Source organism: Pongo pygmaeus, chromosome 12 (genome assembly GCF_028885625.2).
Source record: "Pongo pygmaeus isolate AG05252 chromosome 12, NHGRI_mPonPyg2-v2.0_pri, whole genome shotgun sequence".
Classification (NCBI taxonomy): Eukaryota; Metazoa; Chordata; class Mammalia; order Primates; family Hominidae; genus Pongo; species Pongo pygmaeus.
Genome location: NC_072385.2, coordinates 43,498,192 through 43,523,512, shown reverse-complemented (window position 1 = coordinate 43,523,512; position 25,321 = coordinate 43,498,192). Strand labels below are relative to the sequence as shown.

The 25,321-nt window shown below is 36.0% G+C and overlaps 1 protein-coding gene across 2 annotated transcripts in view; it reads right to left on the bottom strand.

The window, feature by feature from the left end:
- Positions 1–204: 204 nt before the first annotated feature.
- The window catches only part of ZC3H6 (zinc finger CCCH-type containing 6), a 60,373-nt gene continuing 35,256 nt past the window's right edge, over positions 205–25,321 (bottom strand). For both annotated transcript variants that reach the window (XM_054472132.2, XM_063648558.1), the window contains exons 5-12: positions 23,964–24,097; positions 19,312–19,428; positions 18,573–18,684; positions 14,025–14,134; positions 12,947–13,200; positions 11,201–11,712; positions 10,668–10,901; positions 205–4,889 (exon numbers count right to left, since the gene is read on the bottom strand). In XM_054472132.2, the coding sequence (XP_054328107.1) occupies positions 3,409–4,889; positions 10,668–10,901; positions 11,201–11,712; positions 12,947–13,200; positions 14,025–14,134; positions 18,573–18,684; positions 19,312–19,428; positions 23,964–24,097 (2,954 nt within the window). In that variant the 3' untranslated portion in view covers positions 205–3,408. The remainder of the gene's footprint in view (positions 4,890–10,667; positions 10,902–11,200; positions 11,713–12,946; positions 13,201–14,024; positions 14,135–18,572; positions 18,685–19,311; positions 19,429–23,963; positions 24,098–25,321) is intronic.

Genomic DNA, 25,321 nt, shown 5'->3' with positions numbered 1-25,321 from the left:
GGAAGTCCTATCTTCCTGATACTCATGTATTTAAGGAAATTGCTAACTTGATGGGTTAATATTCACTCAGCCGCTCAGGAAATTCTACTGTTGTGTCATCAGTGCATGTCATCTGAAGCTTCGTAAAATTGCTAAACCATACAAACCATACCATGTTATTTTGGAATTTGTACAACTTAACGCACCCTAATGGGAGCATAATGATTATGTTCATTCAAGTTATAAAGCAATTTTATATTTACAAATACTTTACAAAAATAATTCATTCTTTACATCAAACGTGATCAATAAAAATTAACCCAATTTCACAGATAAGCAACTAGATACTGATACAAATTACACAGAAATCAATTCAGAACAAAAAATATTATTCTCTTTAAACTTCCAGCCCTTGTAAGTCCTTCCTACCTCTCTCTAATTAATTCAGCAGAGTAGCTGAGCTAAAAGTTCACACAGGATTTACTACTCAACTCTTCTTCCACGCTTCAAGTAAGTAGGAGGAACACTACTCTTTAAAGTTCCATGGCTAAAGGACAAACAGAAACATAAGCGCACATCATTTCACAATTAGGCTCTTTTGGTTGCAGCCTAATTTGGGGGTTTGAAACATTCAGCTGGGAAATAGAGGGTCCATATAGAAACAGACCCAATTGTTGAAATAGAGTTTGAAATCACTCCAACATCTGATTTGTTTTCAAGGTTCACAATCAGGTCTTAACCAAGATATGAGAATGTAGTTGCTGAATCTCAATTGTCATGATCTTCTGTGTGTTCCATTTCAACCCCCTGATATATCCACTCTATTCATCATCACAGTAAACAGGTGTAGAATTTCCGTCACAAACAGTATGAATAGTTAAGTTACATCTCAATGGATGAGCCTATCCAGACTCTTAAGACTCAAGTTTTTTCTGTTATCTCTAAATGTGTGGCTTCTAAGAACAGGAACGTAACTTACTTTTCAATCTAACAATGCAAATCAAATTACATAGATTCTAAAAACACCAACTGACCTAAAAGAAGAGGTATTCATTGGGGAAAAATGGCTACTTATTCAATTTGTATGAGAAAATGGGAAAAAAGAAGAAAAATAAACTATGTTTACAGGATATGACAGAATATCCCATAAACTAATGTTATCACGATAAAAATGCTGCATAATAAATAACAATTATTTTAAACATAAACATTTTCATATAAAATATATTGTCAAATTTGAAACTAAGTTCAAACTTTCTTGTAAAATAGCCTCTAGAACACCAATTGAGGTAATAGGGACTCAAGAATACTGAATAAATGAACATTACATAATTTGCATTAATAACTTTTAAACCTGACTTTTTAATAAATCTTGGAATATCTCTTTTAGTTGTAAAAAAGATATTCTGTTAAGAGTTTGGATTCTATTTTGATGTTTAGCAAGCCAAATTCTCTTTTTTGTATGATGCTTAAAATGTAAACAGCATTGCTTGACAATAATTATAAACTACATGAATGAAAGATTTGCTAAAAATTTCATTTACTAAAATCAGCCATTTTTCTGATTTTATCCTGACAAAAGAGTAAATTACACCTTGGGATATATATATGTTTTTTTCTGTCAGTTTAATCCATTTTATTGACTTCTCAATTAACAACAAAGTTCATTTGGACAGTAAATCAGAAAATACTTTCTATGGTGGCTTTAAATTACATTTTTTAACCCAAAAATGTTATCCAGAGCCATTTTAGACAACAAATGTATCTGAAGTACAAACAGTAAAAATTCACATTCCCTTCAGTAACTCTCCTTCCACTTAGAACACAATGAACTTCTTAGGTAGAGTTCTCTTTCACTTAACCACAAGCCCATTTTAGCACAGAACTGCAGCAAAAAGAATTGAAGAAGTGATTAGAAAGGATATGCATTATTAATAAACCATATGCTATGTGAGTGTTAGGTTCCCACGAAATATTTTACTGTATATTTTAAAAAGAATCCCTTCTCAAGGGCACTGCTTTCATTCAAGGACTGATTTCATTACCTTTCATTATCTTTTATAGTGAAATGCTCCTTTTCAAGTTATTAATACACATTGGAGTTGTTACCAGCAAATATAGTGAAATGCTCCTTTTCAAGTTATTAATACACATTGGAGTTGTTACCAGCAAACACTGTCCTACACCTGCAGTTCAAAATATGAGTAGCAGTCTAATACTTAGATTCAGTTATAAATTATATATGTATAAAACAAATAGAGTTGCCATTATTTATATATTGCAATAAATACACAAGAATGAATACAAGTTATTTTTCATAAAATACAATTTCTAATCAATTTAGGGGATTTCCACACTATGAGGACATTAAATACTTAAAACACCAGGTAATCCCCTCTGTTACAGAATGCCAGCCAGGTGAGATCTTAAAGAGATTCTTTATTGATAGCCAAATACTGTTGACTATACTAGCAATCTGTATTTTCTTGCTATTTAAGAAAAAAATACAGAACCTAGACATTTAAAACATTATCTGTGTAATAATCACTACAGACTCTCACTGGGTCTTTAAAAATTTTGTTAAAAATCACCAAAGTCATGATGAACACAATTAATGCAGCTACATCATTTGAAAAAGCAATATAAATTATGCTGCTAAAGACAAAAACATTGACATACATAAACATCACAATGTAACACAGCAGTAACTAATTGCTATTTCATATGAAAAATTAAATGTAAAAAGTTATGCTAGAGAACTTGGAAATTTTTCACTTTAGCAAAATGTTCTATTTATATACCTCCAACTTCTATGATACAGTATACAATAAAATACTTTAAAAAGATATGACATTCAAATGCTTCATTTACACAAATAATATTGCCAATACTAATAAAAGTGATGCCCTTAAACATGAACTGCTCTGCTAATTGTAATTTTAAAATGTTTTCTTTACTTGATTTTACATTTTAATTAGCAGTTAGCATTACATATTAATCAGTTCTGTGCTGACAAATAGAGAGGTCCTAGTCAAAATACTGTTTCTCAAAAGTAATGTACATCATATTGCTTGAAACTAAACAACCATATAAAAAGTGGCAATCATTTATCTAAACATTGATTATGAAAGACAACTGGCATATATTCAGGCAGAGTGTTGAGTTCATGATTGTTTATTTACAATAAAAGTACTTTTACTGAAGCTAACATAAGTTTTTAGGTCAATTACTACAGTCTCTTAAAGTTATAAAAATATTATATAAAATACCACAGGCTTTAGAGGCTATAACTTCATGTGGTTCTGATACTAGCAGCTGAAAAGTGTTTATAATTTAAAAATAAATAAACTATAGAGGTAAACCAGTTACAAAACAGCAGAGGACTGAGATAGTCACAAGAGTGAAAAGAATTGCTCAATTACACAATAGCTAACAAAATGGTGAAGCGGTTGGATCAAAAGTTTTAAAAACCTCTTTCAGAGATTTGTCATCTGTTTCTCTACCGGGATCATTATCTGGGGTTGGGCTCCCCTGTCCTGGCTGCCTTGCCTGCCTTGGATCACTGTACTGTGGCCTAATTAAGCCTGTTAATGCCTGAACAGGAAGGCTGTGCACTGCTGGGACCTGAACCTTACCAGAACTCCTGGGAACATCTGCCTGTGGGTCAGCTGGCCCATCAAGAGTGACTTCCACATTTGGATTGGTTTTCTGTGGAAGGATAGCTTCTCCAGGAGAAGGTTCATTTTTGTCACTACTTTTTAAGCCACCACTTTTTTTCTGGTTCTTTGAATTTTCTCCTGAAGAAGCTGTTGCTAGCTCTGATGTGGATGATGAACCATGATCCCTAGGGTCATACAAACTAATACCACTAAGAACTGAAGTTGAAGTTCCCAGTGGAAGGCCAGCTGAGGAAGAGAGTTTAGGGGCATATGGAGGCAGAGCCCCGGAACCAGAATTGCTAGTTCCTGCCCCTGAGGGCTGTGATGAACCAGGGTTTGATCTGGCTAAGTGAGGGGCACCCTTTGATGTATGTGAATCCTTCATAACCACTTGATGAGACTCTGTATTGGGCAGTCTGTGAAGCCTAGGATCAAAATTTTTTTGTAGTCTAGGATCTCCTAATTTAGCTCCTGAACTGTGTGAGTCTCCAAATTGTTCTAGGTAACCTTCTCTGTTTGTTGTATTAATTTTGGCTTTGGCTGCTAATTTTGGATCAATGGACACTGTGTTTTGATGAAGATCACTTTTTGTATTCCATAATCTATTTAGCCTCTGGTCAGCTATAAGTGGGGGCAGAGGTAAATTGATTGAAGACACTGGATCAGGTTTAGGTAAAGGTACTGGAAGTAAGTCTTCCGGAGCCCACACGATGTGTTTTGCAAAGTTGGGTTTGGTTAGAGTAATGTCCATTTTAATGTGACTGAACTGTCTCAATTGTGACCTTGGATCCTGGAGCATTATGCCAGGTAAGGCATCCAAAGGTATTAAGAAAGCTTTTTCTCTCAGTTCTCTTTCTGTATCTTCATCATCATCATCGCCTCTTTTGTGTTTGACATTAGTGCCAGCATTTGCATTATGCAAATCAAACTTTGCTCCAACAGAAGAGCCTACGTGACCACTTCCATTCCCTCTCAATTTCCTGGGATCCCACGCAAGTCTAAGATCCAGTGGGGCAGATTCAGAAGGCTTTCTAATGTCTTGCCTTGGGATAGTCCTAAGCCTAGGGTCAACCACTTGGTTTCCTTTACTTTTCTCTTTAGCAAGTCTTGGATCAGTAGGAGTGCTGAGTTCTGTGGAAGGTTGTTGCTGATTCCTTAAAGTTTCTGTTTGTTTCTGTAATGTTTTCAGTATTGATTTGACACTGCTTCCTTCTTCCTCTTCACTACTGGAATACCAGTTAACTGTATCATCTAAATGCAGACAAAAACTTATTATAAATATTATAATTATAAATTATTCTTTATAATATGGCTACATATAAATGTATTATATGTTAATTAATATTAAAAAAACACATACTATTTCTGAAATAAGTATAATCTAACTTCAAGAAAATGCATAACAAAAATGCCAGATTTCAATACTGGAACAAAATAAGATGTGGTAAGAAAACTATCGATTCAGTCATTATACTCTATTAAGGAAGCGGGGTGATACTAGAATATGTGTAATGTCCTTCCAGTCAGAGAAAAGGCAGGATCTTTCCTTCCAACTGGCCAAAGGGAATTCAGATATGTGTGTTGTATGTGTGGTGTGCTGTAGGAGAAAGGAAAATGCTGTTAGCATTCTAAAATGTGCTAGGTCTCTTCAAATCGAGCATTCCTTAAGCTTCCTAGCTCTGAATTTATCAAGTTAACAATGGACTAAAAAGAAAACAAAACACTGAAAGTGATGGTTAAGGAGCAATGGAAACTGAGCAAATGAGGAATGGGGTAGAGACTTTTCATTTACTCTTTATTATATGTTTAGATATTTGACCTGTGTGACTATATTAGCTATTCAAACATTAACTTTAAAAATAACAAAACTGGCTGGGCACAGTGGCTCACACCTGTAATTCCAGCACTTTGGGAGGCCGAGGCGGGTGGATCACGAGGTCAGGAGATCGAGACCATCCTGGCTAACTCAGTGAAACCCCGTCTTCACTAAAAATACAAAAAAATTAGCCGTGCGCAGTGGCGGGCACATGTAGTCCCAGCTACTCAGGAGGCTGAGGCAGGAGAATGGCGTGAACCTGGGAGACGGAGCTTGCAGTGAGCTGAGATGGAGCCACTGCACTCCAGCCTGGGCGACAGAGCAAGACTCCGTCTCAAAAAAAAAAAAACCTACCATCCTAAAACTTACATACTTTATGAGAACACTTTGAATCTTACCCTTAAAGCCTATTTAACTCTAGCGTATTAGACACAAGTTTAAGAAGCCTACCTAAAGAAGCCTACCTATCATAAGTCTTTTCTCTAGCAGAAGGAATTACAAACTGATGTTTCAGAAGGGTGATTCTCCCTCCTCTCCATTAAAATATACACAGGTTGGCTCTGAATTGGCCACAAGGTATCTACTGTTCACATTTGTGCCAGAACGTAAGAGTCAGAATATGGAATACAGATATATAGATATACTGTATATGCATATATGTATCTCCGTCCTAGAGTATCTTGGATCAGCAGAATATCCTAGATATTCTCAGTTTTACCTCATCTCACTGCTCACTAATGCATGCCTACTACAAGGAACTTTAGTGTTACAGGGTTAGTTTGAACAAAGCAAACTTACAAAACAAGCATTGGTATTTAGGGTAGAATGTGGGTTAAAACAGCATATGGTATGTCGCAATTGCAAAAAGTTTTACTCAGATCTCAGTATCTGAAAAAACTACTTCTACACACCAGATCTCTTTTCTTCTCTTTGACATCAAGGAAATCTACAGATGGATTTGTGATTCACTTTTACCTGCTGAAATTACTTTAAATATTTCTGTACAGTAATTTCACTCCTCATAGTATTTGTTACTTCTATCCTTACTTTCTTTTCATTCCCATATTAATATATTTTATAAGCATTATATATATATATTTTATGATTTATAAAGCATATTTAAAATCTTTCTTAAATGTGAGTGAAAATAGTAACAGAGGGAGAGTAGAAGAATAGAGACAGGCTGGTGGAAAACAGATATTAGATAAAAAATGATAATTAGCAGCTTTTTATCAAAGCAGAGATAAAATGCATAAAAGCATTAAAATCCATAAAAATTAACACAAACACAAGTAAACCTAGCTGTTCAAAATATTTCTGTATCAGAGCCAACAACTCCCATAGAACATTACCAATTATATAACATTATAGAATAAAATTTTCTATTATCTAAAAGTTTTAATATCTTTGTTCACGAAAACATAAAACTTTAAGACTATCAAAATATTACGTTTTTTTTTTTTTTTTTTTTTTGAGACAGAGTCTCACTCTGCTACCCAGGCTGGAGTGCAATGGCATGATCTCGGCTCACTGCAACCTCCGCCTCCCGGGTTCAAGCGATTCTCCTGCCTCAGCCTTCCGAGTAGCTGGGACTACAGACAAGTACCACCATGCCCAGCTAATTTTTGCATTTTTAGGAGAGACGAGCTTTCACCATGTTGGCCAGGATGGTCTTGATCTCTTGACCTTGTGATCTACCCGTCTTGGCCTCCCAAAGTGCTGGAATTACAGGCGTAAGCCACTGTGCCTAGCTGAAAGATTGCTATTAAAATGTTTATAATTTAAATTGTACAGGAAATTCACTTATTAGGAATCCTTCATTCTCCTGTGATGTTAGGTAAATGAAGAATTAATAATATCTTCTTTGAAAATGTAACAAAAAATGTTCACTTACATTGATGCAAGAAACTGAAAAGGACACCAAAAATTGGAAAGATATTCCATGTTCATGGACTGGAAGAATCAATATTGTTAAAATGTCCATACTACCCAAAGCAATCTACAGATTCAATGCAGTTCCAATTAAAATACCAATAGAGTTCTTCACAGATATAGAAAAAACTATCCTAAAATTTATATGGAGCCACAAAGGACTCAGAATAGCCAAACCTATCCTGAGCAAAAAGAACAAAACTAGAGGAATCACATTACTTGGTCAAATTATACTACAGAGCTATGGTAATCAAAACAGCATGGTACCTCCATAAAAAACAGACACATAAGCTGGGCACAGTGGCTCACACCTGTAATCCCAGCACTTTGGGAGGCCGACGCAGGCAGATCACTTGAGGCCAGGCGTTTGAGACCAACCTGGCCAACATGGAAAAACCCTGTCTCTACTAAAAATACAAAAAAATTAGCTGGGCATGGTGGCGCGCACCTGTAGTCCCAGCTACTTGGGAGGCTGAGGCAGGAGAATGGCATGAACCCAGGAGGCAGAGGTTGTGGTGAGCCGAGATCGCACCACTGCGCAACAGAGTGAGACCCTATCTCAAGAAAAATCAAAAACAAAAACAAAAAAATGAACTAACAAAAAACAGACACACAGACCAATGGAACAGAACAGAGAACCCAGAAACAAACCCATACATCTACAGTGAACCGATTTTGACAAAGGTGCTAAAAACATACACTGGGGAAAGAACAATCTCTTCAACAAATGGTGCTGGGAAAAACTGGATATCCATATGCAGAAGAGTAAAACTAGACCCCTATCTCTCACCATATACAAAAATCAAATCAAAATGGATTAAATACTTAAATCTAAGACCTCAAACTATGAAACTGCTACCAGAAAACATTGGGTAAACTCTCCAGGTCACTGGTCTGGGCAAAGATTTCTTAAGTAATACCTCACAAGCACAGGCAACCAAGCAAAAATGGACAAATGGGATCACATCAAGTTAAAAGGCTGCATTGTGAAGGAAACAAATGATAAGACAATCCAAAGAATGGGAGAAAATATCTGCAAACTACCTATCTGAGAAGGGATTAATAACTAGAATATATAAGGAGCTCAAACAACTCTACAGGAAAAAAATCAATAATCCTATTTAAAAATGGGCAAAATATCTGAATAGACATTTCTCAAAAGAAGACATAAAAATGGCACACAGGTATATGAAAAGGTGCACAACATCACTCATCATCAGAGAAATGCAAATCAAAACTACAGTGAGATACCATCTCACCCCAGTTACAATGGGTCTTATCCCAAAGACAGGAAATAACAAATGCAGGCAAGGATGTGAAGGAAAGAGAACCTTCATACACCGTTGGTAGGAAAGTAAATTAGTACGACCACTATGAAGAACAGTTTGAAAGTTCCTCAAAAAACTAAAAATAAAGTTACCATCTGATCCAGCAATCCCACTGCTAGGTATATACCCAAAAGAAAGGAAATCAGTATATCAAAGAGATATCTGTACTCTCATGTTTACTGCGGCATTATTCACGACAGCCAAGATTTGGAAGCAACCTAAGTGTCCACCAACAGACAATGGCCAGGCACGGTGGCGCACGCCTGTAATCCCAGCACTTTGGGAGGCCGAGGCAGGCAGATCACCTGAGGTCAGGAGTTCGCGACTGGCCTGGCCAACACAGTGAAACCCCATCTCTACTAAAAATATAAAAATTAGCTGGGCATGGTGGTGCACACCTGTAATCCCAGCTACTCAGGAGGCAGCGGCACGAGAATTGCTTGAACCTGGGAGGGAGAGGTTGCCGTGAGCCGAGATCGTGCCACTGAATTCCAGCCTGGGTAACAGAGTGAGACTCTGTCTTAAAAACAAAACAAAACAAAAAACAGACAATGGATAAAGAAAATGTGGCATATATACACAATGGAGTACTATTCAGCCATAAAAAGAATGAGATCCTGTCATTTGCAACAACAAGGAACTGGAGGTGATTATGTTAAGTGAAATAAGCCAGGCATAGAAAGACAAACTTCTCATGTTCTCACTTATTTGTGGGAGCTAAAAATTAAAACAATTGAACTCATGGACATAGAGAGTAGAAGGATGGTTACCAGAGACTGGGAAGGGTAGCTGGCAGATAGGGAGGAAGTGGGGATGGTTAATGGGTACCAAAAGTTTAACAGAATGAATAAGACCTAGTATTTGATAGCACAACAGGGTGGCTATAGTCAATAATAATTTAATTGTACATTTAAAAAAAAACAGAGTATAACTGGATTGTTTGTAACACAGAGGATAAATGCTTAAGGTGGTGGATACTCTATTTACCCTGATGTGATTATTATGCATTGCATGCCTCTATCAAAATACCTCATGTACTCCATAAATATGTATACCTACTACGTACCCACAAAAATAATTTAAAAATTATAAATATATATATTTTAAATGCTCATATAATAGCTTGTAGCTACCTAGCGTTACATAGTTTTACATAGTTTTTCATAAATGTCATGTTTAAGAGTGGCCAAACATCAGTTTTGTAATTCATAAACAGAACTGGATGCTTTAAACTTTTCTCATCCTTTACTGAATTAACTAACTGTTGTATACTTACCAGTATCAAAAATACTAAGATAAACTTAGTTTCCATATAATCTTTTTATATTTAAAAATATTTCTTATTATAGCAGATCCTTAATTATACAGCCTATGACATAAAAATATCTCTAATAACTGAATCATTTTGAAGTTGGGCTAGAATTCAAAATCCTTAAACTGAAAGGTGTCCTTTTCCTGTTCTATGTATTTTCTTCAGAAAAAAAAAGCAAAAGGCTTAATTACTTGCAAGTCTGCACAACCTTGAACTCTAGCTTCAGATCTTTTCACTGCTTCAAGTCAAACCTTTTGCAATTAAGTATTAATGCAATTAATGGCACTGAAACCACAATCAACCACAAGACAGTAGCTATGAAATACATTGGAAATAGAAGTGAGAGCTCATTTTTAATTCTTTTTTTTTTTGAGACTGAGTCTCACTCTGTTGCCTAGCCTCACTGCAACCTCTGCCTCCCAGGTTGAAGCGATTCTCCTGCCTCAAGCTCCAGAGTAGCTGGTACTACAGGCACATGCCAACACGACCAGCTAATTTTTGCATTTTTAGTAGAGATGGGGTTTCACCACGTTGGCCAGGTTGGTCTCGAACTCCTGACCTCAGGTGATTCACCTGCCTCGGCCATTTAAAAATTTTAACCCATCCAAATAGGTAGATGCTATTAATAACTTCTGACACACCTTCTTCCTTGCTTGGTGCCCTATGAGGCTGGGTGCTGGTTTGTTCTTCATCTTCTTGGTATCTCTGAGTAAGTCTGACAAAAAGAGCTCTTTGCACTGCCGGGAGGAGGCCTGGTACAGGCAGAGGGCCATGGCCTGTCCTAGTGCTGCTGCCATCAGACCCACTCCCATGGTTAGGTGAGTCTTGAACAATAGGAGGCTGCTGCTGGGCAAATTCACCATGCCACATCCCATCTACATGTATAACATGGGGAGAGACAGTCATTGAGTGAGCACAAAACTTCACCAGTCATAAGAAATGAAAGCTTTCATAACAGGCACACTGGATTATCAAATGATGTCATTTAAAATATTTCTAAAAGTTATCTAAAATTCTACTGTTTCAGAAGTTTGGCAAACTGAAAACATTTTAAGGTTTCAATCTTATCAATTTTACTTAGCTTTACTTAAAACATACGTTTCTATCATGCTTTTAATGAAAAATAGGACTGTATTTTAAATTAGGAATAAATTATTTCAAAAAGTAAACTTACCACCAGAGTTATTGGGTGGCTGAAAATTATGTACAGAATGCTGTGCATAGTAATTATCGTAAAACTCAGCTGGGTTTTGCAGGGACTCATAATTGGTGTTGAGCTGCATTTCACCAGGACTTTGCTGGTATGATGAACCTGGAGAACAGTGATTCTCTCTGGGTACTTTCATCACATGTCCTGGAAAGCCTGGGGAGTGGTAAGCCCCACCCATACTTGGTGGTGTCAAAGATGTGTCTGGTTGAACAAGTACTCCAGCTTGATTTTGAGGACCTACAATTTCAGGTGGACCAGGTGGTAAAGGTGGGCTCTGTGGCACTGGTAGACCAGGAGGTCCTGCACATGGGTGATGTCCAGGGGAGCCTGGGTGCATCACAGGACTACTGTGTCCCTGAGACATGTTAGGTCCAGGACCTGGACTTGATCCAGAACTATAGATATGTTGAGGGTGTGGACTGCTTCCCTGAAATTGTGGTCCTGGTGGTGAGGCACTGTTATAAAATGCTGGTGGCCTGTAGACAGAAATAATAATATTTCTTAGTTTGAAGAAAAAGAAACAAACAAGAATGTTAACACTTCTAAACAGATATTGGTTAAGTACTTTTTTTACATCAGAATAGAATACTGTGTGTTTAAGAAGCAATTTGTTCCATATCGTCGATAGGTAGAAACACGAAATAAACCTCATGCTTTCATTTTAGCCCACTTGCTGCTTACCGTTAGCTGTTCTAAAACTTACTGTTTTGAAAAACACAGAAAAGTACAAAGATAAATAAGAATCACCCCTAATCCCACTACCCAGAGATAAAATTTTTATTGGTTCTCTCCTACTAGTCCCCTTTTTCAGGCATATATAACCTTTTACAATAAAATTAGAATCCACTATATAAACATCCAACTTTTTGTAACAATTTGTAATTGGTTATTGCTGGCATATAAAAAGACCTTCAGTTTTTGAATGTTGCTCTTCTTTCTTGACATCTTGCTAATTTAATTATTATTTCCAATAGTTTTGTCTGTTGATTCCTTTGGGTTGAGGGAAACTTCCCAAATAATTAGGCTGCCACTCCACTTCTAATCTTTATAACTTTTATTTCTCTTATTTCATTGACCAGGATACAATATATAATATTACCAAAATAGTGGACATACTTATCTTGTTGACATTAGTAGAAATACTTTTAATGGTTCAAATGAATTGTGATATTTGCTATAGATTTCTTGTTCCTCATTGGCTGAGACCTCCTTGCTTTCCTGAGTTGTCAGGACTAAACGAATGCTAGGGCCCAGGTGCACAGACGCTGGGGGACTGGCAGCAGGGCTGGAATGGTGGTGTTAGAAAATGAAAATCTGGATCCAGAGGTTTTCCGCCAATAGCCTAAGGAATTGCTCTTCAAAAATAATCAAATATGTGGAGACCTATTTCCCACAATCTGCAGGCATTATCAATGACAATGCAGCCTCATAATCAAGTGAAAATGCCAAATCCACCCACCAGGCAGGGTCCTTCAGGATTACTACGCTGACAGGTTTCAGAAGCTGTATAAGGATTCCATATGGGAAAGCACTGATGGCAAGCAGCAAGTGGGAACAGAAAACAAAGGTGGAAGCAACCATCTGCATGCATGCCAGATATGTGCTATCTCTAACCACATTTAATTACATGATTAGCTTGGAGTATGACTTAGTTTCTTAATAATTTTCAGAAAAAAAAATTTGATGTCATTTTGAAAGTTTTTCACTTACTTCCTCCCAATTTTATGCGCTAAATCCACAGTAGGTTTTACAACTATTTCAAAAAGAGATGGAATTTTCCTAAAATCATCAGAGAAATCTGTCTGAAAATCGTCTTCAGGATCAGAAAAGGGAAAATGCTCTGGAGGGGTTGGCAGAAGCCCAACCCCTGGAGGTGGTTTGGGAAGAGGAGTTATGCCACGCTTTCTAAGTTCCTCTAATTCTCTTTCATCTTCATTTATGAGTTCTTCATCAGTATTCAACACCTAAAAATAATTGGCAAAGATTACTATTTCAAAGCGAGTCTTTTCCTCACATTTAAAACTAGAAGACTTAAGTTTGGTTAGCAGAAAAATAATATTAAAGTTGAAATGGGCTGGTCGCAGTGGCTCATGCCTATAATCTCGACACTTTGGAAGGCCAAGGCAGCTGGATCGCTTGAGCCCAAGAGACCAGCCCGAGCAACACGGAGAAACCCCTGTCTCTACAAAAAATGCAAAAATTAGCTGGGCATGGTAGTGCCCACCTCAGAAGGCTGAGGTGGGAGGATGACCCCAGGGGCGGGGGCAGGGGGCGGGGGGCGGTGCAGGGCAGGGGGTTGGCAAGGAGCAGGGTGTGGAGGTTGCAGTAAGCTGAGCCAAGATCGCGCCACTACACCCAGCCTGGGCAACACAGCAAGACCTTGCCAAAAAAAAAGAAAAGAAAAGAGACAGAGAGAGAGAAATAAGAAAGAAAAAGCAAGCAAGCAAGCAAGCAAGCAAGAGAGAGGGAGGGAGGGAGGAAGGAAGGAAAGAAGGAGAAAAGGAGGGAAGGAGGGAAGGAGGGAAGACGGGAAGGAGGGAAGACGGGAAGGAGGGAAGGGACAAAGAAAGAAAAAAAACAGTTGAAATGGTTTGGAGATAGCTAACTCCTCATTTTTTATAAACAGAATGAGGTTCAAAAAGGTAAAGAATATTGCTCAAATAGAATAAAATATAAAATAGTAAACTTTCAATTTCTCAGCAGTTTCATAAAATATCACTTATAAAATATGATTCAAGTCAAATGTATTTGTGGAGAGACATAATCAAGGTACAAAAGTATTACTCACTTTGTCCAAAAGTTTCTTTGTTTCTTTAGTTAGATCATCATGGGAAAATTTACAGTTGTCTCCCTGGTAACATTTTGCTCCACTATGATAGAACTTGCATGGAAATTCATGTAAATAAAAATATTAAGGAAAAGACCAAGTAAAATCAAGGTCTAATTTTTTTTTAAACCAAAACCTACAACTGTTAGACAAGATAGTTAACTTCTAGAGATCTGCTATATAACATTGTACCTATAGTCAACAATACTGTATTGTATACTTAAAATTTTGTTAAGGGAGTAGAACTCATGCTAAGTGTTCTTAACACACACACACACACAAAACCATAACTGTGCTGAATCAATAAGGCTGTATTATTATATATTATACTGAATTTACTATAATCACATCAGCTTATTTTTAATTCTATTAAGGTTAGATATTTTAATTATACAAAAACATTCAAACAGCTTTTCTCTCTATTAAAACTAGAAAGCCACTTTTTAAAGGAAAAAAACATTTATCACTATTATAGCAAACACTATATTTTAATTACATAAGCTCTGCTACTTTTCACAATAAAATAAAATATTATATAAATTTTGTAGCAAGAGCTTATATTTATAAAGAAAATTAAGAGGCTTAATATGTCATGTTAAAGGCAAATATCCCCAATAATCAACTACAGACTAATCTTAAGATTTTGGAGACAAACTTATAAAGAAAACATTAAATCTAGAAGCATAGTGGAAAATATACCACTCTCAGGTGATGTGTGTTCAGGGAATAGCTGGATGGTTTTAGGAAATTTATTATTGTAAACACTGATAAGGTCAAGAAAAAAATTATATGATCATTTTGGCAGATGCAAAAGGCAACTGATAAAATTCAAAATCTTTTTTAGATTTCTTTTTTAGGTTTAAAAAAATCCTCTTAGTAAAATAAAAATAGACTTTCTTAATTAATTTTTTAAAACTTACTTTAAAACTGCAGCCACAAGCTAAAACAAAAAGGCACTATCATTAAAACATGTTTATGTCTGCCACAATCACTATTATTTAACATTCTTCTGGAAATGTGGCCAATACAATTAAAATTAAATAAGAGGTATAAATGTTGTAAATGAAGTAAAATTATTATTATTTACAAACAGCATGACTGTAACAAAAACCCCATAAGAATAGATGGAAAGCTTTCAGAAACAGAATAAAGTATTTGTTTTCTAAAGAAATATGTCAAATCTGAAAAAATTTATTTTTCTTGAATAGGACAAATTCATTACATTTTATTTGTTTTTATTATGTGCCAAATCACTTCTGACCTGAGAATATTACAACATTTTTTTTAAAAAGGAAGGAGTATTTGCCTTACCAAATATCAAACATACTCTTACAGAGGTGAATAATCAAATACCACAATAGATAAGAGTAGTATGGAAGCAGAATTGTGTACAAATGAGAATTTAGGGTCTGGTAAAGATGCCATTTTAAATCAGTAAAGATGAGACAATGAGTTAATCATCTGGAAAAAAAAGGTCCTTATAACACACTGTGTATTAAAATACAGTCCATATTAACGTAAATGTTAAATTTAAAAATACAATATTCACAATCATTATAGATTTCATTTTTGTAAAAAATTATGTGTATAGGCTGGGCCCGGTGGCTCACGCCTATAATCCCAGCACTTTGGGAGGCCAAGGCAGGCGGATCACCTGAGGTCGGGAGATTGAGATCAGCCTGATCAACATGGAGAAACCACGTCTCTACTAAAAACACAAAAATTAGCCAGGCATGGTGGTGCATGCCTGTAATCCCAGCTACTCAGGCGGCTGAGGCAGGAGAATTACTTGAACCCGGGAGGCAGAGGTTGTAGTGAGCGGAGAACGCGCCATTGGACTCCAGCCTGGGCAACAAAAGTGAAACTCCGTCTCACAAAAATAAAAAATTATGTGTATAAACATATACACGTCCATTCATACATACATACCAGCACAGAAAAGAAGTCTGAAAGGCTTTATGCCATACTGCAAGTATGGTTCTCTGTAGGATGACATTACTTAGGATTTTTTTTCTAAGTTTGTTTGAAGGTCATTAACCATACCAAAGTAGAGAGAATAATAAAATGAAGTCCCTCATGTTGACCTCATAGGTTCAACAACTTTCATCATTTGTTGTAAATATTTCCATACCTATTCTCAACAGATAAGGACTATTGTTTCTATTGTTTCTTTCCTTTTTTTTTTTTTTTTTTGAGACGGAGTCTTGCTCTGTTGCTCAAGCTGGAGTGCAGTGGCACCATCTTGGCTCACTGCAACCTCCGCCTCCCAGGTTCAAGCGATTCTCCTGCCTCAGCCTCCTACGTAGCTGGGATTACAGGCACGTGCTAGCATGCCCAACTAATTTGTGTATTTTTAGTAGAGATGGCGTTTCACCATGTTGGCCAGGTTGGTCTTGAACTCCTCACCTCAGGTGATCCACCCGCCTTGGCCTCCGAAAGTGCTGGGATTACAGGCATGAGCCACTGTGCCCGGCCACTTTCCTCTTTAAATTAGTTATGGGAGTGGGGGAGGTGTCTCACTATGTTACCCAGGCTGGTCTCCAACTCCTGGCCTCAATCAATCCTCGCACCCCAGCATTTCAGTGTTAGGATTATAGGTGTGACCTACCATGCCTGGCCAGGAATACTTTTTCTTACCAATCACGACTTCATTACCAACCTGGCAAAATTAATGTGTTAATTTCAACTAGTAACCAGTCAATATACACAGTTTCCAGACTTTTAAAAAAGTATGTTTTTGTAATTCCTTTCTTCAGATCAGGACATAAAGATGATCCACAAATTGTATCTAGTTAATATATCTCCCAAGTTACTTTTATTGATTTCTAGAAGTTCCCCTTTCCCTTTTACTTTTGTATCATTTGTTAATTTTAATATTCGTCATAGATGGTATTCAAATACTCTCTACTGTATCATATCAAAAGGCATTTAATATCTGGTTGTTTCTTTTTAGTAATGTTAAGACTGATCAGTCCTTTCAGGTGTTGTCAGCTCCATCTATCAATTGTAAAGTTCCTAATTAACTTTTCACCTCATGATTTTAGCAGCCATCAGTAATCACTGCCCAGGTCTATTGCGAAGAAACTGCAAAATGTGGGATTGCTGGGTCAAAAGGTAAATGCATATTGCATTTACCAAGCTCTCCTCCATAGGAATGCACCATTTTGACACTGCCAGCATCAAGGTTTTCTCACATCCTTGCTAACAAACTTTGCTGTCACGATTTTTTTATTTTTGCAAATGTGACACAGCTGCAAATGTTATCTCAGTGCAGCTTAAATTACATTCCCCTTATTAGCAACAAGACTGAACATCTTTCTATATGTTTTGGGACCATTTGCATTTCTCTTTCTGTGAATTATCTGTATCTCTTCCCTCATTTTTCTTCTCAATGTTTAGAAACTCATATATATTAAGGGTATGACCTCTTCGTAAGTGATATAAATTACACATAATCTTTCTCACTTTATTATTTATCTTATTATTTAGCTCATGTTATATGTATTTGTTTTGCAAATGCAAGCTTTTTCATGGAGTCAAAATTTCAATCTGTTCCCTTTTTGCTTCTGGATTTTGAGACACAGGAAATTTTTCTGTTCCAACTCATCATGTATTCCTCTGGTAATTGCATGGTTCCATTTTTTGACATTTTGATCTATGATAACAGGCATTTTTCATTTTATTCACTTTCTTTTTTTCACATTTTTTAAACACGACAACAGAATTTAAATTTATCTGGAAAACTAAACATCAGAATCTACCAAATATTACCGTGGCTGTTGTGGTAGAAATAATCACAACAAAGCAAGACAGACATGAGGGTGAACAAATCCATGGAGCCAAACACGAAGTCCAGAAAAAAAATCCATATATATAAACATTTTATCCATGATAGAGTTTCAACTCCGTGGGGGAAAGCTTCATCAGTCATAAGTGGTAGTGAGCAACCTGATAGATATTTGGGGGAAAATTAACATGGAAAAATTGCAGAATACATTTTTTTAAAGGACCAGAACACTATATATAGTGAAATTCCAATTTGGGTAGGAGCAGGAATACAATTTAAATGTATATATTTCCCAAGGGGGAGTGGGGAAGAATATACAGCATCTATCATTGAGTGGTAAGATTTGGTAAGACTTTTATAATTTTCACAATGATAATTTATTACTCCTGAACTTAAGTAAAATAATTATGGAATAAAATAAGTACTTTGCCAACTACTCCTTCAGGAAGCACAATCTCTTGAAATACTTTAAGCTGATTATATTAAAGTAACTTCCCTTCACAGAATTTTTTCCAAAGGGCAGTTATCTCATTTCCCGAAAGAATAAAAGTCAGTTTGCTCTTTTGAAGTACAAAGTTTGACTAGATTGGGTTTATGTAATGTGTTGTTTTAAATTTAAAACCAAACTAGGCTTTCTAGGGTGTATTTATTATTTTTTAAAACCTCAATGATGCTTTAAAACCCCAGCATTTTATTTAACATACATTTTAAATAAAGGATATTATGCATATAAATGCAGTTCTCTCCTTTGGTACAATATCCTTGTAAATAAAATTTGCAGATCTCTTTTCTTTTCTCCAACTCTGCATCATGATCAAATTTACACTGATCTCCCTATTCACAAAAAAAAAAAAAAAAGAAAGAAAAAAGAAACAAAGAGAAACAAACAAACAACAGCTGAATTTTCTACATGGTGTCTCATGGTAAAATTATGGTCATTATCTTCAGTTTTTAATAATGAACAAATAATAACTCAAATGACCCCTTAGAATTCCTGCCCAAGACAGTGGATGTAGCTACATGCATTGAGGCAGCACAGTGAGCAAGACCTCACAGGATACTGCCTGAATTGGCAACCAGCACTCATCATTTCTTGCTGAGCTACCACGGGAACTTACTTAACCTCTTGGTGCCATGAATAAAATGGGGATAATAACATTAACTACTTTGTAGGGTCACTGTAGGATTAAATCTTTTAATATTAGTTGTACTTTGAACAGTACTTGCCACGTAGCATTATGTGTCTTTTAAACAAATCCGATTTCAACAAATTATGTTATTGTCCCAGAACATAATTAAATGAGCTCTAATGTACGGTATTTCCATGCAAGATACATTTTAAGGACCCAGTTTTATTACAACTACATGAGAAGAGAAAAAAATTAACCATCGCCCAAAAGACTTCAATTTTAAAGATTATTTTGGAAGTTAAAATGACTTATGATACCTCTATAAATTTACCTTAATACATCTCCCTTCCAGGAAGTATTTACAGATTTGTTTTCCTTTGTGTTCCACTGTGTGCTGATTAATAAATTCCTGAGTCATAATCTTCCATTTTTTCCCTGGTTTATTATACTGCAAGAAAAAAATTTCATTTGAATGCAGCATATGAAATATTAATAGCTATCAAAATGTATGATTAAGTTGATCTGGAAAAAAGTATAAATTGACTATGAAAAGTGATCAAGATTGAACATTCCGATGCTATTCATTTATTTGGAGAGAGATATGTGTCTAGTAATCTACTTATGCTACTAGTGATCGCAAAAAAAAGCCTATTTCTTTCTACTTTAATGAAGATGAATAACTATTTTTAAATAAAATTATAAAAAGCTTAAAAATTCACAATTCTCAATTTGGGCAAAGACAATAAAATATGCACTCATATTACTGATAGGTATGTTATAAAAGACTTTAAAATATCCATATTGTTTGACATACAACTTGTACTTTTTGGGATTATTTTGAAAGAATTATCAGGGAGACACACAAAGATCTATTCATATAAAATACTGACATAGTAAAACAAACAGAAAAACGAGAAACACTCTACACATTTAAAACTAGAAGACTGGTCAAATATATTATGATACATTTACGTGGTAGAATATTATGCAGTCATTAAAAAATCAACAACTTTGGATCATAAAAAATGTTTACAGATCAGGCACGGTGGCTTATGCCTGTAATCCCAGCACTTTGGGATCACTTGAGGCCAGGAGTTTGAGACCAGCCTGGCCAACATAGTGAAACCCTGTTTCTACTAAAAATACAAAAAATTAGCCAGGTGTGGTGGCACACGCCTCTGTAATCTCAGCTACTTGGGAGGCTGAGGCACGAGAATCGCTTGAACCTGGGAGGTGGAGCCTGCATTGAGTGCCAAGATCACGCCACTGCATTCCTGCCTGGCCAACAGAGTGAGAGTGTCTCAAACAAACAAACAAACAAACAACAAAAAAAAAGTTTACAATATTTTATGAAGTAAAAAATTGATCCCAATTCTACAATAATAAATAAAGGCAAAGGAAAAAAGACAAAAAGAAGGTACCCCCATATTTTACAGTGTATGTCTCTGGATGGCAGGATTAGAGATTTTATGTGTGTGGTTATTTTGTACTTTCTTTAGGGGAAAACAAGGGCAAACAAACAGATGGCATGTATTACCTTTAACTTTTAAATATAAAAAGTTAAGAAAAAAACTTAAGAAAATTAAAAGAAAAGAAATCTTATAGCCCTACTTGTTTTCCTTACTTCTCCTGAGTCCCCTATTCAACTTCTGCTTTAAGTATAAGATTGAGTAACAAGGCAAAATATGATGCTTAGCCATGCTAAATGTAATGAGTTACATTCATCAACTCTAAAAAACAACATTATTTTTCAAGCACCTGGCATGCACTGTGCCCTGTACATCATAGGAGTTCAATGACTATTTACTCTTCTGATTTGATTTCTGTTTTCCCTTTTCTCTTAATTTGCTAAAAGATAGAGCATAAAGTTCAATCTACTGAAAACAAGAAATTGCCTCACAGCTAACACTGAGGCAATAGATGTCTAAATTGAAATCTGATCCCCAGCACTCACAGCTGAAATCACATTTTACTGTAAGAATTCTAAAAAAAGGTACAAGAATACCAAGTAAACAGATAATCCTAGGGATTCGTTTTAAAAATATAAACATACCTAATTTACCCCAGGAAAACACAATGAAATTGCTTATAATATACTCTGACAGATTCAGTTAAAGTGTCTCAAATCTATATAAATTTGATTCACAAACATTTTTATGTTTACAGATTCGTTTAGAATAAGCAGATATAAATGACCAGCTCACATAGGCATTCTGTACAAAGAATCGTGGCTGTTATAAAATAAACAGCCAAAGAAAGTAAATTATGCAAAAATCAATGAGCAACCTGAGGAATATAACTCTGAAATTAAAAGTAAAAAAATTAGGTAATCACACACACACACACACACACACACACACACAAACACACCCTGAAAAATGCAACAAGTTGTACTTAACGTTTCATTAATAACTTACTCCTTCTGTATACATTACTTCCAAATAATGTTTCATTGTTTTAATAGAGGATTGTGGTGAGGAAGTGTTTTGTTTTGTTTTTTAGTTTAGTTCCACTTAAATGAGTAGAAAGTATCTCAGTGTCCACAGCTATGGGAAACCTGACCATAATCAAGGTACTATAGAAAATCTAAACCAACTTTAACAAATAAATTTTTAGGGCAAAATTAAGTGCCTAGAAGATATGGCGAGTTAGCAGACTGACAGAACTCAGGAATTGTGCCTTGCAACTCCTCCTATATTCTTTGCATTACAAGACAGTACTGAGAATGAAAAAACAATACAAGAAAGGAGGAGAGAAAGAGAGAGAGACGGAGGGAGAAAAAAAACCATGCTACCTACTGTACTTGGTCATTTTAAAACTTACTTACTTTAGAAGATATACTGATAGAAGAGACAAGAGCATAAAATATTAATATATATCAGGTAGAGGAAATGTAAGGATCTACCAGGAAAATAATATTTATTACAAAAAATGTAATAGGTACAGTAAACACTAAAACAATTTAAGAGTATTATGGCCAATAAAATGAAGAAGCCTTTAAAATTCAGTGAAAGTTTGCTTCTTCATGACTACTCTTAATTTTTCAAAAAAATTATGATGAATCTGAAGGTACCCCTGAATTCTTTGGCTTTGGAGACTCTCATAGTCTCTGAAAGGCCTAGGACAGAGACGGATCTATCTTGGCCACTCTGCTGTGGCCTGCATGTTCACCCTATTCTGGATGGGCCACCTGCAGACCATTCCTGAACATGAACTGCTTCCTTGGGCTCTGGCACACTCCCACTTGTTTCTGGAATCATAAGAAATGTCTCTCATGATGGCCAATAAACTGACATGATTGATATGTATTTTTATCTTGATTTTTCTGTTACACGATTATCTTTTAGGTATAGCCCAGATCTATAGACATCTAAAATGTTGTGCTTGATGGGGCCCTTAGAGTTAACTTAATACTATACCCTCATTTTGCAGATTAAGCAAACTGAGGCAAAGAGACAGGTATAACTTGCTCAAAGTCACACTTTCCTGGAAGCTAATTTTGCTTAAATGTATAGAGTGTAAGAACTGGGTATAGGAGCAGGCTTACTTAGAAAGCATTTGCATTAGTTTGGGTTAGGGAAATCAGCATATTCTAAAGGTCTACTGGTGTCTAAGAAGATGACAGGCAGGTTTTTAGTCACCCCAAAATTCTAAAATAATAACCATAGTAATTCCAAAGCTGCTGTTCCATGGAACAGTGAGAGGCTCAGTGAATGTTAGTAGGTGTGTAGGGAAAAAAATAGTTTGTAGTTGAGTAAATGATGGGTTGAACAAAATAAGCTGCTTTTTCCCTAAGCTGCTCAGAAGCTTTACTACATTAATGTCAACTGAGAATCTCCAAAAGCAGATGGCATGTGCTGGGTTTCGCAAATTTATTTGGGTCTGAACTTCTTTTTTTAGGTCACACCTGTTAACATCTCCTGAAACAGTATACTAAGGAGTGCATATTAAGAAATCTCTGCCCATTATCTTTAAACTGAGAGATCAGAAAACCAAGCATTTTCAAATTATAGTATACAGCTATCCCTCTCAGCTCTCACACAAAGTTGCAGCTTTTTTTTGAGATGGAGTCTTGCTCTGTCACCCAGGCTGGAGTGTAGTGGAGCCATCTCGGCTCACTGCAACCTCTGCCTCCTGGGTTCAAGTGACTCTTCTGCCTCAGCCTCCCAAGTAGCTGGGACTACAGACGTGCACCACCACATCCGACAAATTTTTGTATTTTTGTAGAGACGGGGTTTCTCCATGTTGGCCAGGCTGGTCTTGAACTCCTGACCTCAGGATCTGCCCGACTTGGCCTCCCAAAGTGCTGGGATTACAGGCATGAGCCACTGTGCCCAGCCAAAGCTGCAGCTTTTAATGACCCCCTATTGCCTCTATAATTCAATCAAATCTTACTAGAACAGTAGTAGAATACAGGAATTGGACCACTGTAATCCAGGGAGTCACTACAAGGTTAAAAGTTCATGTTCAGAGTTCAACTCAATTTGACATATATTTATTGAATATCTACCACATGTAACATACATAAGTTCACCTTTCCAACCATTTATATCCCCCTTTCTTCTCTTTCAATCTTTTCAACTCTAAAAAGGAAGTTAATTTACCACTGCCTCCCTTCTTGTCCCCCCTACATATTGAGCTATTAGCATTTCATTGCCAATTACATCTGGGGAAGATGATTCCTAGGAAAGAAAAGCACAAAAGAAGACTAATAGAGGATATATTTTTGCTTTTAAACTTATCAATTTTATTTTGAGGTTCTTTCAAACATAATAATTTTATTTCAAAGTCACCAAAATCTGTAAATTAGTTTCACAACTAATTAACAACTATTTTTTGGAGGTTATTGATATTCATTTTATCTGAGCTGGTAATTTTTCATTTACTAGAGAAGTATCATTAAAATCACAATGCTTTCTTTGCCATCAAATAAATTAAAAGATGAAAAAGCTCCTCCCCTCCTTATACATAAATTCTTAGTACCTCTTGAAAGTCATCCGACACTGAAAACACATTAGGCCCTTTATTGGTTCTTCCCCCACGTTCTTTTCGTTTGATTTTCTTCGGCAAGCCACGTCCACGACCAACATTAAAACTTTTAACTCTCTGTTCAATACCTAGAAAAGTTAAAATGTACTTAAAAGAAAAACAGCATACCTTTCAATTTATTCGTTTATAAGGAACAGCACATTTTAATAGTCTAAAATATACAGTGCATTCTTTTTTTTCCTTCTAGATTCAATGAAAAAAATTTAATCTTTATATCTTATCTCCTTGGTACTGTTTCTTAAGGGATGTTAACAATATGGAAAGGCAAGGAACAAGGATACACATGGCTAGAGAAGCAAAATCAAGTTTTATTCTTTTTAATTTTCCTTAGCATAAGATCATTAACAAAGCTTTCTGTTTTTAAGAGAATCAAATATTATATTCCTATTTAAGGAAGACATTGTAGGTATCAGTGGTTAATTAGTAGCAAATCAAATTTCCACTGGTAATTTTGAGTAGATATATACACATATATCTCCAGGAAAAATTATACTTCTTTTGTTTTTGAAAAACTTGGTATTTAAAAGTATGTAAAAAGATACCCAAATTACAAAAATTAGTTTTTCTTTTTAGAGGCAGGGTCTCACTCTGTCACCCAGACTGGAGTACAGTGGTGAGATCATAGCTCGCTGTAACCTTGAAGTCCTGGGCTCAAGCAATCCTCCCTCCTCAGCTTCCTGAGTAGCTGGGACTTTAGGTGTGAGCCCTTGGCCTGGCCAATACTCAGTTCTTTAAGAGCACAAACAAGTAGGAGCTTGAAAAGAAAAGCCCCAGGTGGGAAGGGATGAGGAAGACTTCTTTGCATTACCCTTATTGTCCAAGTGGGATGATCCCTGATACCACAACATCTAGACTACAGGAACAAACTTGCTCAGTACAACAGCATATGTGTAGAAGAATTATTTTCCCTTTATTTCAGCTAAAGCCTACATTCATATTTTTCAAAGAAATTTTGCTAGGAAATCGAGAAAAAATAGTCATAGAAATAACCAAATTTACTCATAACTGATTCCTGTATGCAAAGATAATTAAAGGGTAGTTATACAGAGTGTGGCTCGTCACTACTTCATTTCAGTCTCATATTGCTCCACTTTTCCTGAAGCAGATATATTGACTAGCCAATACTAAAGGCTGATTTGAGCCTTACATGACCCAGTTTCTTCACTTATTGTCAAGAGCTGGCAACTTGTCCTGGTCTCTCCAGGGACCATGTAATTCAATATTGCAAATAAACAGGTGATCAGTGCAGAAATGTCTTTAGATTATGTTTTTATCTCCAATTTTAAAGGATG